This window comes from Alnus glutinosa, chromosome 3 (assembly GCF_958979055.1).
Source record: "Alnus glutinosa chromosome 3, dhAlnGlut1.1, whole genome shotgun sequence".
Lineage (NCBI taxonomy): Eukaryota > Viridiplantae > Streptophyta > Magnoliopsida > Fagales > Betulaceae > Alnus > Alnus glutinosa.
Window position 1 is genome coordinate 33459219 of NC_084888.1, and position 13141 is coordinate 33472359.

Genomic DNA, 13141 nt, shown 5'->3' on the forward strand with positions numbered 1-13141 from the left:
AACTATTATTTTTCTATAACCTTCTTTGCCTCTTATGTGGTTCTTGAAGCATTTCTGTTCTGATGTTCTTTGATGAAGTGGCGTTACATAGATGTGCAACCTACCAAATGAAAGCCTCGTGTGAGTTTGGGTAAGCGGAAATAAAGTGTCAGAGTTCCTAGAAACATTTACAAACAGTTTCATGCAATCACAGTTCACATCCTGCAATGATACCAGGTGTACCCAAGAATAATCCCTCCAGTAGCGGGCCTCCAGGCCCAAGATAGAGCTAACGAGGCCCATCTTGCAGGTGCCACTGTTGTGACAAAACTAATATTCTAGGATCACCAAAGAAGCAGAAAAATAGCAGAATAGCAAATAATCACAACATAAACTCAAGAGACACCAAGATTTAAGTGGTTCAGCTTAACAAGCCTACATCCACTAGCGGAGACGATCCAGGAGAAATCCACTATCAAAAGATGGAGTACAACGTGCAATACAAAGAGCAACCACTCAAACCCAAAAGCCCTAATACACTCAAATCTCACTCTCCCACAACAAAAGAGAACTAAATACAAAAGAGCAAACCTCTCTAAGTTCCCTTATCTCTTAATACCCAATAGAAATAGTGAGAAAATACAAGTGAGATAACAAAAGGGACTTATCTCTTTCACAAGGAGTGTTGCTGAACTGCATAGCTGCTGGAGCTCGAGCCTCTCTTCTTCTTGTCTGAAGAATATCCCTCTCTCGCTCAACACGCACGGGACCAAAGAGAAGCCACTGCATTTTTCAACAAAAAAGCCCTTTTATGTTTTCCACAAGGCTTCAGCTTTTTTTATTTTTTCCACAAGTTTCTCGAAGAAGCTATTCCACCCGAGAGACAAAACGTGCGTGCAGGAGAGTAAAAAAAAGTCCAATAACCGTGGGGTCCACAGTAAGTCTTGATAAATCTAGTCACAAAATACTATAAATCTCCACCTTGACTTGAATTTCATCAAGTCCTCAACACAAATCTCCTCATGAAGTCTCCTCCAACACCCCGAAAGGCAATCATAAATTACAAACAACAATCAAGTCCAAGCACCTCTTGAACTTTAAAATCAAAACACATTGCGGTGCTAACGCTGCTGAGAGTCTGAAATGTGCATCATCTGAAGTACTCACAAACAAAAGGATTTTCTTCGCACCTCCCAAATCCTTCATTTCAAACTCATCACCCAAAAGAGATTTCAATCTCTTAACCTCAAACATGCTTTTAGCAGCAATAAGCATGTCATCCACATAGAGCAACAAATAAACAAAAGAACCATATGAAAATTGCCCACAATACACAAAAGGCTTGTACCTCTGTCCTGAAGATTGTTCCAAGCCATACAGCGATCTCCTCAACCCGACAGTCTTCGCCTCCTTTGGCAATTTCTTCAAATCCCATGTCTGGTTCTTACAAAGAGACTCAATCTCCTCATTCATGGCAACAACCCAAAATGCAGACTCACTACTTGTGACGGCTTCTGAAAGAGTAGAATACTCCTAGACCACAGTGTCCTCTGCCACAGTAAGTGCACATGCTACTAAATCTGCAAAGCCATATCTCTGAGATAGCCTAATCTACATCATCTGTCTACCAGCCGCAATACTGGTCTCTTGCTCTTCTTGTGGATCATCATCAAAATCGGAACCATGGCTGTCTAGAATGGGCTGAGCTTGAGTGCCATCTTGCACCTTCTGTGAATCTTCTACTTGAAGCTCCACCTGCTTGCTAAAACCCAACCACATATGCCATAACTGATTAGCGTCTGAAGAGACATCAACTGAACTTGTCACCGTACTACCCTGAAGAAAATAGAGGCCATCAACCTTGTTACCTTGCATCATAACCAATGGACCTTTGCTAACCCGAATGACTCCACCTTTACCAGAATACTTGTATCCAAGGGAGTCCAAAGTGCCCAAAGAAATAAGATTTTTCTTCAAATCTGGTATATGTCAAACATTCTTTAAAGTCCTCACGATCCCATCATGCATCATTATCCTAATTGTACCCATACCAACAATCTTGCAGACAACATTGTTTCCCATCAAGACTGAACCACCATCGACTGACTCATAGGTAGTAAACCAATCCCTTTTAGGGACGTATGAAATGTACAAGCAGTAACAAGGACCCACTGATCGCTAAAACGACTATCAGAACCGGTAATAGCAAGGACAAATCCTGAATCATCATAATTTTCTTCGACAACACCAGCCACATAAGAGGAACCACCTTCCTCTTTATTTTTCAACTTTGGACACTCGGATTTATAATGTCCATACTTTTTGCAATAGTAACACTGAACATTTTTCTTGGGCTTGGATTGGCCTCCCAAGTCTCTCTCACTGGATCGATCTTTAAGATTAGAAGGATTTTTCAAACGATCCTTAACAAATAAACCTTCAACCTGATTATCACTACCTTTCCCATTCAATCTTGTCCTTAACTCCATAGAATTCAAAGCAGATTTAACATCCGCTAAGGAGATGGTATATCTACCATACAACATTGAGTTAACAAAATTATCAAAGACATCCGGTATTGAACACAACAAAATCAAGGCTTGATCCTCGTCATCTACTTGAACATCAATATTTTTTAAGTCCATAAGAATTTTATTAAATTCATCAAGATGATCATAAAGAGGCATACCTTCCTTCATCTTAAGAGTATATAACCGTTGCTTCAAATACAACCGGTTAGTGAGAGACTTCTTCATGTACAGGTTCTCCAACTTCTTCCAAAGTCCAGCAGTAATTTCTTCATCTGCAACTTCTCTCAAAACTCCATCTGAAAGAGACAACAAAATTGCACTATAGGTTTTTTCATCAAATTCCTTCATTTCCTCCGTTGATGTTGATGGCACCTCGCCATTCAAAATCTTCGCCAAACCTTGTTGTCGTAACAAAGCACGCATCTTGAGTAGCCATAAACTGAAACTATTCTGACCATCAAATTTTTCTACTTCAAATTTTGCATTAGCCATCCTGCAAAATAAAGATTCATGCTCTGATACCAGTTTATTGTGACAAAACTAATATTCTTGGATCACCAAAAAAGCAGAAAAATAGCAGAATAGCAAATAACCACAACATAAACTCAAGAGACACCAAGATTTAAGTGGTTCAGCCTAGTAAGCCTACATCTACTGGCGGAGGCGATCCAGAAGAAATCCACTATCAAAAGATGGAGTACAAAGTGCAATACAAAGAGCAACCACTCAAATCCAAAAGCCCAAATACACCCAAATCTCACTCTCCCACAACAAAAGAGAACTAAATACAAAAGAGCAAATCTCTTTAAGTTCCCTTATCTCTTAACACCCAATAGAAATAGTGAGAAAATACAAGTGAGATAACAAAAGGGACTTATCTCTTTCACAAGGAGTGTTGCCGAACTGCACAGCTGCTGGAGCCCGAGCCTCTCTTCTTCTTGTCTAAAGAACATCCCTCTCTCGCTCAACACGCACAAGACCAAAAGAGAAGCCACTGCATTTTTCAACAAAAAAGCCCTTTTATGTTTTCCACAAGGCTTCAGCTTTTCTTCTTTTTTCCACAAGCTTCTCGAAGAAGCTATTCCACCCAAGAGACAAAACGTGCATGCAGGAGAGTAAAAAAAAGTCCAATAACCGTGGGGCCCACAGTAAGACTTGATAAATCAAGTCACAAAACACTACAACCACTACAAGCGACCCAAGCCCAATCAGGTCCCTAAGCAGCCCAACGACTTGATACCTGTTAATTCCCTGAGAATTGGTTTGCTTCCTTAAAACAAAATTCATAGAGCTTGGTATAGTTGCCTAACAATGCAATAAGATCCTCTCCATTTCATTTAATGAAATTAATACTATCAATTTCAAATGAAATTAATACTATCAATTTTAAATGAAATGTCGAGATTTAAAGTTGATGCATCTAATGGTACATATAAAGTCAATATTGACACGTTTTTCAAAAATTTAAATAATGTGAAATTATGTATATCATTAGATACATCAACTTTAAATCATAACCATAAAATAGATAATATTCATTTCATTTGAAATGGAGAGGATCCTATCAACCTTAATCACTTCTCATATTCATTTGAAATGGATAGTATCCATTTCATTTAATGATATAGAGAGAATCATATTCCATTTAAAATGAAATGGATACTATCCATTTTATAGTTAGGATTTAAAGTTGATAAATCGAACGGTGTACATAGTTTTACATTATTTAAATTTTTAAAAGACGTGTCAATATTGACTTTATATATACCATTAGATGCACAAGAATTGATAGTATCCATTAGATGAATTGGAGATGATCGATCCTATTCCAATATCAAACAACACCATGAACCATGCCTTTTGTCCCTGCAACAGTAGCAAGCAAGACACGATGTCAGACGTGATTCGTTAGGGTCAGTGACCAAACATCACACGCAGTCAAAGCACTGTCCAATAATAGGGGGACTCCTAACAAGGCCTATGAAGAGGAAAGTGAGCCCATAAGTGAACAAAAAAAAAAACTATCGAGAGGTTCTGTTAGTGTGGAGTACGGTATCCGATCAACTGATTCTTCACTATCTTAATACAAAAGTTCACAAATGGGTGGCATTCCAGCTGTATGGTAGAGGTGATTCTTATGGCATGGAAGGAGATCTGGGGACGGTTCCACCCCGCAGCTAAGTCAACTTGCTAATGTAACATGAGACATGAGAATTAGATTTCATTTTCACTATCATGGTGGAGGCATACGAATGAAAGCAATTACTCAATTTGCCTAGAAACAAAAACAAGTAATCCATACTTGCAGGGCACCATTGCCCAATTATAGTCATAGATAAACCAAAGAGAGAGAGAGAGGGAGTTACCACTGTGAAACTCCGACAACTGGTTGTCCAGCAGCTCCAGGATAATCAAAGAACAAGAAGATGAGGGAAATAGATAGGGTTGTCATGTTTAGGGCTAAGCATGGGGGGTGGGGATGCCCATTTTTTGGCCCCGCTCTGCACCCCTGTGGGTTGCGAAATTCGCACCCGCGAACCGCACAAAATGGGGAGAACTTGTGCGGTGCAGGGCGGGAGGTGTGAGGATATGCGAGTTTTCAACAAAAACCAAATCTGGGGTTCATAAAGTCACAAACACATACACAACGAGAGAAAGTCTAACAAATCACAAATTCAAACCAAAGCCAAACAAATCACAAACAGGTTACAGGATGAAAGGGGAATCATTCAATACCGGTCTTGAAGTGAGCGTCGACGATCTTCTCGCCATTCTCAGTCTCCTCGCCAACCCTAATTTGGAGCTTCATGACGTCTCCATAGGACCGGCGACTAGAAGATTAAGCCACTACAACTCTACTAGTAAGACGACGCCGTTTGGGAGGCAGAAAAATGAGAGAAATATATTGCAAGTGCCGAGTGCGCATGAAGTGAAAGAAGAAGAAGAAGAAGAGGAGGAGGAGGAGAGATGGAGAGGTGGCGACTGCGAGGAGGTGAGGAGCTGCTTGTGTTGGAACTCATGGAAGAGTCTAGAAGTGAGAAGGTGTGCAGCAAAGACTAGAAAAAATGAAAAAATGAAGAAGGGTGCTAGGGTTAGTTAATGGACCTGGGTTTTTTTTTTCCTTATTTTTTCTTCCTACGGGGTGGGGCATGGTGGGTCCTCGGGGTTTTTAAAAACTCCAACCGGCCCGCTCCGCCCCGCATGGGTATATCATTTTTGGACCCATACCCGTAAAAAAACACTAAAAATTGCATTTTTAGGGGCGGGTCCGCAGGTTTTTACTCACCCCAGTCATGTTGTTGCATGTCTTTATTATTCTTTGTCATGGCTATTTTGATCAACCTATATATTATGCATATACACACTAGACTATATATTCTGGCAACGACGCAAACCGAACCAAGGAGTTTTTGGTCCTTTGCGGTGGCGCCACTTTATAACATCACATCAAGTAAAGGAAGGTTGTGTGGGCTTTTTCTACAAAGTTATTTGTGGCTCATGAACAAGCAAAGCCCGAGTGCCGAGTATCATCCAAGATTTAGGTCTCCCAATCCCCATGCATTATAACTTGAAAAAGTGCACGTGCTGGTCCTCGACTCGACTCCTCATCATCAAATGTCCAACAAACCAAAATGAAATTTTGCATTAAGAATTTATTTGGCCTTTAGATTTCGCTGGCTATAATGAAAGTGTATTTTCAAAACAAAATTACCGAAAAATGTTCCGTTTGAAAATGCGTTTAAAAAATATACGATTTGAAAACGTGAAAAATTTACGTTTTCAAATCTCAAGTAAGGGATGCATTTTTAAAAGCGCACAATTTTAAATGTTGAACTGCAATTTTAAAAGTCAGATCGTGATTTTAATAAACTCTAAATTGCGTTGTTAAAATTCATGTTTTCATTGACAACGTTTTAATTGCTATTGTTCAAATCGTACGTTTTAAAACCGCTAAACCAACCACTCACACATGGAATCATTTTATCTTTGTAGATAAAAAAATGCTAAAACCAATCTTAAGAAAAATACATTTTTCTTTCTTGTGGTTAAGATGTACAATATATTACTATAAATTCATTATGTATAATTTATAACCAATCAAATTATGCCATCTCATAATTTAACGCTACATTATCGCCTGTTATATTATCCATTAAAGTGTAAATAGGGATAATAACTGTCTTCCTAAAAATAGAAAAATTATTTATAATATTCTAGCTTTCTTATTATAAGTGAATAAATGAGAGAAGATAATATAGAAATGTTTAATAGGACTGACATTTTTTATTATTATTATTTAGAAGTAACTGATAATATATAGTTTTACATACTTACACTTTGAACATGACCATAAACGAATTTAAGTACTACAAACTAAAAGGGTTCAAAAATTACAAGATAAACTTTACAAAAGCCATATGCAACTCTAGAAATGTGGTATTTTTGTTGATGTGTTTTGGAGTCTTCTTTTTGTAAAAGTATTATGATCATGTAACATAAAATGTGAAATTTATTTGTGTTTGGAGAATTATCTTGTGTTTTGCGTTGTTTATTAATGTACTGTAAATTAAATCGAAATAAAAATAAGAAAATCATAAACAAACATAGACTCAATATTTCACAAGGGTAAAATGTATTCTCTCCCCTCTCATCTTCTGCCCAAGAGAATCTCCGGCAAGAGAAGTTAAAATAGCTACCGAAAAAGTAGAAATATCTACTTTAACTACTTATTTTTCTAAATAAGTTCCGACACTTCACTCTCCGATCTCCCCCTCACCACGCATACCGCTCCATTGATTTTTCTTCACACCCAAATGGGATTCAATCAGACAGGAGCATATCAATAGATTCACAGATTCACATCCCACAAACAAAACGCAACCCCTTCTCTCTCTCTCTCTCTCTCGCTTTCTCACTCCGCCAACCCATTGGCGCACCGTACAAAGAAGCCAAGGAACAATAGGAAGGCACTGAAGGAGAAAAACCCATCCGCCAACGAGGTTGGTCAGACCTCCTGCTCTGATCGGTGGGATGGTATTTGTTCAAGAAGAAGAGTGGGGAGGGACGGAGGAGAGAGAGAGAGAAAGAAAATATTAATAAAAAAAATCTTAATAGATAAACGGTGAATAAGCAACATTGCCTATTCACACTGTTCAGTTAAGAAAAAAAAAAAAAGTTAAAGAAGCTGATCTGCTGAAAAAAAACAAAAAAAAAAAAAAAAAAAGAAGAAAAGAAAAGAAAAAGGCAAAAATGAGGAATTTAGCTCTCCTGCGGGAGATGCTTAGACCAATTATAGTGAATTATGTAAAATTTACTTTTGGTTAAAATAGATAATGAAAGTATAAAAAAGTCATTTATTGGCTGATCTATTCGAAAGCTAGAATAGATTTAACTTCCATTTGTAAGGTGGAGTTGCATTGTTCACATATCTATAATTATTTTATTATTTTTTCTTTCATTTTTCACCTTTAACCTCTCTTTCACCTTTCAATTTGTTAATAAAAAAAATATATATATATATAGAATTAAGAATAAATAGTCAGATGGATGGTGCATTTTAAAATTTTCTAACTAAACTAAATAAAGTGAATTTTGATTAGTTATTTTAGATTGAGAAATAGATAAGTCATTAAGAGTGGTCTAAACGCACTCACAATAAATTATTTATTTTTACCTTTAGGCTAGAATAGATAATAAAAACCTTAAAAACTCATGATTATCTAAAGGATTAAATACATATTTCCCTCTATGCTTTACAACCTTTATTTTTTACTCCCTCAGTTTCACTTTTTATCAAATTTAGTACCTGTGGTATATGAAAAGACGGAAATGGTACCTCCGTCTGATTTCTCGTCCAAAACTAACGTCCACCCACGGCATTTTCTGTCATGTTGTTGTCTGGATGTTGGTGGAAACGATGTGTAAAGAATTAGGTTCTGGGCTTCAAATTTTTAGGTACTCAATAACGTGGGTGGACGTTAGTTTTGGACGGGAAATCAGACGGAAGTACTATTTCCATCTTTTCATATACCACAGATACCAAATTTGATAAAAAGTGAAACTGAAGGGACAAAAAATAAAGGTCGTAAAGCGGGCAAATATATATTTAACCCTTATCTAAATAAAAATTAGAATAGATTTCTAATCTATTTGTAAACAGTGCAACTCTCTGTTCATGGATCCAATCCTTTTTAACTGTTTGTTTCTGCTTTTCTTCTTTCTTTCTCTCGTCAGTATCTGCGTCTCTCTCTCTCTGCAACGCTCTCTCCCGCAATTTCTTCTCCAAATTCCCCAACGCCCTCACCGCCCTCACCCAAAGGTATGGAATTCCAATACCAATCAACAGAATCCAAACAAAACCTAAAAAGGGTGGCAACATTCAGAGAAACCCACATTGACGATTACTACACAATCTAACAAAATCCAACCCAAATTGGAAAAATACTTCAAAAGGGTACGGACTTTTTTTAAAAAAAAAAGACAATTACCTTCGATGAAAGTCGAAAATTGGTTCAGGAACGCACTGATCTGGTCCTTGTAGACATACCCAACAGCGGCAAACCCACCAACCAGCAACACACCAGCCAAAAGGGTACCCTTAACCGCAGTGTCACCCTCCAAGTCCAACCCACCCTCCGCATCATCTTTTCCTCTCTTATCACCACCTCCTCCACCGCCGCCGCCTTCTTCGCTCTTGGGATTGCTAAAGAACCCCCTCAGGCTCTGTGGAGCAGTACTAGGAGCAGTAGTATTCTTCTGCTTCTTGGTCTGTTTCAAAGAAGAGCAGGGAGTGAAGAAGTGGAATCGCTTGTTGGGTCCGAAGCTGAAGAGGAATGACGAACAAGGAGAGGAAGGAGAAAAGCTGAAAAGGCATGGGGTGCTGGTGACCGAACTTGTCAATAAAAAATAATAATAAGGAAGAAATAAAAAAGAATATTCAAAAGATATAGAGTTAAGAATAAATATAGTGATTCAAACTATCTCGTAAAGCTGAGATCCTTAGTTTAAATTTTTTTTTCTTTTCTCCACATGTTAAAAAAATAAATAAAGTGAGTGTAATTAACTATTTTAGATTGAAAAATAAATGAGACATTGAGATTGGTATAAGAAGTGGGCTCCAAACCATTGTTGTTGCCGGTGCCATTGGAAAGCTGATTGTGTGTGAATTACATTGAAAATTTTGGGATTGGAGCGGTATTTGCTGCCTGTAATTATCAAGTGGAGAGAAGGTGACTACATCAAACTGTTAAAACACCCCATATCACCCCCATAACGTATATGTATCATTGGGTTCATAATACCATTTTAGTCAGGTGCAAGTCCCTTCTAGGGTCGGAGTGAAAGTTTCTTAATTCTTTGTTGCCTCAAGTTTTGAACCAAGGTTTTGACCTATGCATCTTCCGGTCCGGAGGCACCAACAAAAAAGATTTAACGGCCATCCAGAAAGGTACAGAGGGGTAGGCCATGTTAGCAATTGTTGGGGATAAATCCCACTCAACCCGATCCAAAGAGGAGATTCAGAAGTCTAAGAAGATATCAGATCAGAAGTCTAATAAAGGATTAAAGTCCAATTAGAACTCTGACAGCAGTTCTAGATCAACAAGGAGCAGGAGTCCTAATCCAGGTTTGACTCCACCTCTATGCCTATAAATAGGCTCATACCCCAGGTATAAAAAAGAGACTCAATTTTATGCACAAAGCATTATTTCCCCACAGAAGCTAACTTAGGCATCGGAGCGGGACCCCCGGAAGGGTCCCTAGGTTTTGTTGTTTTGCAGAGTTATTGAGAAGCGTGAAGAACATCAAAGGAACGTGCAGATTCACATCATACCGGAAACTGTACCAACAGTTTGGCGCCGTCTGTGGGATACGATTATTCGTTCCTCATAAAAGAAAAAGAAGATCCAGCATGGTGATGAACACACGTTCCGGAAGCCAGACCAATCGACAGCCCGTGGCCCCGCAGGAACCGGCTATTCAGAATAATTTGCAGCCTCCACCGAACCCTCCCCCGGGGGGTGGAGATCAAGATCGCATAGCAGCGTTGGAAGCCCAGATTGACGACTTAAATGCAGAATTGTTACGCATGAGGCAGAGACAGCCCAATCCCGAGATGAACAGGGATGAGCGTGAGGAAGAAGATCACAATAGCAACATTAATCCTCGGAGGGAGGATGACCGCCAAGGAGATCTGAGCAGAATTATTGCCGAGCTGGAGAGAAGGTGCACGTACATGGAGATGGAAAGAAAGGACAAAGGCAGATCCGTAATGGTGGACAAGCTCCTAATGGGTACAGACTCACCCTTCACCAGACGGGTGGCAGACTATCAGCTTCCCGATAAGTTTAAGGTACCCCAAATTCTAAGTTATGCAGGAGACAGAGATCCCTTGGATCACCTAGAGAATTTCAAAGCTCATCTAGACCTTCACGGGACACCCGATGAAGTAGCATGTCGGGCCTTCCCTCTTACTCTTTCGGGGAATGCCCGAGACTGGTTCAGGAAGCTGCCCCCGAATTCCGTTGATCAGTTCAAGGAATTGTCCAAGATATTCCTAACGGAGTTCTTGGCTTTCCGGACAAGGAAGAAGCCTTCGGGATATTTGCTATCATTGCACCAGCAAGGCAATGAGAGTCTTAAGGAGTTTATGGCTCGGTTCAACCGAGAGAAGGCTACGGTCGAAGATCCGACCGAGGATATGATTTTTGCTGCCATTTATCAGGGAATTTCACCCGATGAGCCTTTGATGAAGAAGTTGATCCGGAAGCAACCGAGTACCTTGCAGGGCCTCATGGATAAGGTAGAAGAATTCATCAATCAGGAAGAGACGCTGAAGTCTATGGCCAGTTCTAGACTACCCCGAGAGACAGCCCCAGAAAAGAAAAGGAAAGAACTCAAGAAAGCTGATTGGGAAGAGCAGAGGCAGGTAAAGAAGTTCAAAGATTACAACTTTACACCTCTCAATGCCGAGATATCAGAAGTCCTCATGGAGATCAAGAGAGATCCGGCGTTTCGGGAACCACAAAAGATACCAGGTGATCCTCCTTATAAGAATGCAGGGAAGTATTGTGATTTCCATAAACAAGCAGGTCATTACACCGAGGGGTGCGTAACCCTAAGGTTGTTAATAGAAGAATTCATAAAGAATGGCAAGCTAGTTCGGTTCTTGGGAGAGCGACGGAACCATCCAGGAAATAACAGGCCTCGGAATCATCAGGACTATCAGCCCCGAGATCAACAGCCACGGGATTATTATCCCCGAGACCGTCCTCAGCTAGACGAAAGGCCTCAAGAGAATGCTCCCCGAGATGACATAGAAAGAAGAGAGGACCGAAGAAGCAGAAGCCCACAGCATAGAGAGCCGAGGCAACAACAGTATCTGCCCGTGATCCCATAAAAAGGACTCTCGGGAATTTCAGGCTTGCTTTTATTTTTTAGTATTTATATTTGCAAAGAACTAGAATTTTATTTTTAATTCAGACTAGACAGAAAATTCCCCAGATTTTGGGAATAAGTATTTTCAGAATAAATGAATAAAGCTGACTTAAGCATCGGAGTGTTCCCGGTCTAAGGACCAGGAACCCGTTGATGTTGTTTCTTTTGCAGGCAAAAACTTCTCGGATCAGTCCTTGCCGAGAAGGAGCCTCTCGGATCAGTCCTAGCCGAGAGCAAGAAAAACTTCTCGGATCGGTCCTTGCCGAGAAGGAGCCTCTCGGATCAGTCCTAGCCGAGAGCAAGAACAACTTCTCGGATCAGTCCTTGCCGAGAAGGAGCCTCTCGGATCAGTCCTAGCCGAGAGCAAGAACAACTTCTCGGATCAGTCCTTGCCGAGAAGGAGCCTCTCGGATCAGTCCTAGCCGAGAGCAAGAACAACTTCTCGGATCAGTCCTTGCCGAGAAGGAGCCTCTCGGATCAGTCCTAGCCGAGAGCAAGAACAACTTCTCGGATCAGTCCTTGCCGAGAAGGAGCCTCTCGGATCAGTCCTAACCGAGAGCAAGAACAACTTCTCGGATCAGTCCTAGCCGAGAAGGAGCCTCTCGGATCAGTCCTAGCCGAGAGCAAGAAAAACTTCTCGGATCAGTCCTAGCCGAGAAGGAGCCTCTCGGATCAGTCCTAGCCGAGAGCAAGAACAACTTCTCGGATCAGTCCTAGCCGAGAAGGAGCCTCTCGGATCAGTCCTAGCCGAGAGCAAGAACAACTTCTCGGATCAGTCCTTGCCGAGAAGGAGCCTCTCGGATCAGTCCTAGCCGAGAGCAAGAAAAACTTCTCGGATCAGTCCTTGCCGAGAAGGAGCCTCTCGGATCAGTCCTAGCCGAGAGCAAGAACAACTTCTCGGATCAGTCCTTGCCGAGAAGGAGCCTCTCGGATCAATCCTAGCCGAGAGCAAGAAGAAACTTCTCGGGGGGTCGGATTTAACCCTCGGGTTTTGCAGGTTTTTCAAGATACAGGGAGAAAACCCTAAGGAAAAACAAGAAGGTAATTGGGGGGTAAGATTTAACCCTCGGGTTTTGCAGGTTAGCAGGTTTTCAGAAGGAGACAAAGATCGGGTTTCTTTAGACATGGAATTCCCATTATTCAAGCAAGCTTTGGATAAGGGAATTGGGGGGTAAATGTTGGGGATAAATCCCACT

At 40.4% G+C, this 13141-nt stretch overlaps 1 protein-coding gene across 1 annotated transcript; it reads left to right on the forward strand.

Annotated features, from left to right (window-relative positions):
• Window positions 1-10567: 10567 nt before the first annotated feature.
• On the forward strand, window positions 10568-12158 carry LOC133864915 (uncharacterized). The gene is made up of 2 exons (XM_062301356.1): window positions 10568-11545; window positions 11642-12158. Exons 1-2 carry the CDS (start codon window positions 10597-10599, stop codon window positions 11905-11907), a joined length of 1215 nt encoding a protein of 404 aa, XP_062157340.1. The 5' UTR covers window positions 10568-10596; the 3' UTR covers window positions 11908-12158.
• The last annotated feature ends 983 nt before the right edge of the window (window positions 12159-13141 follow it).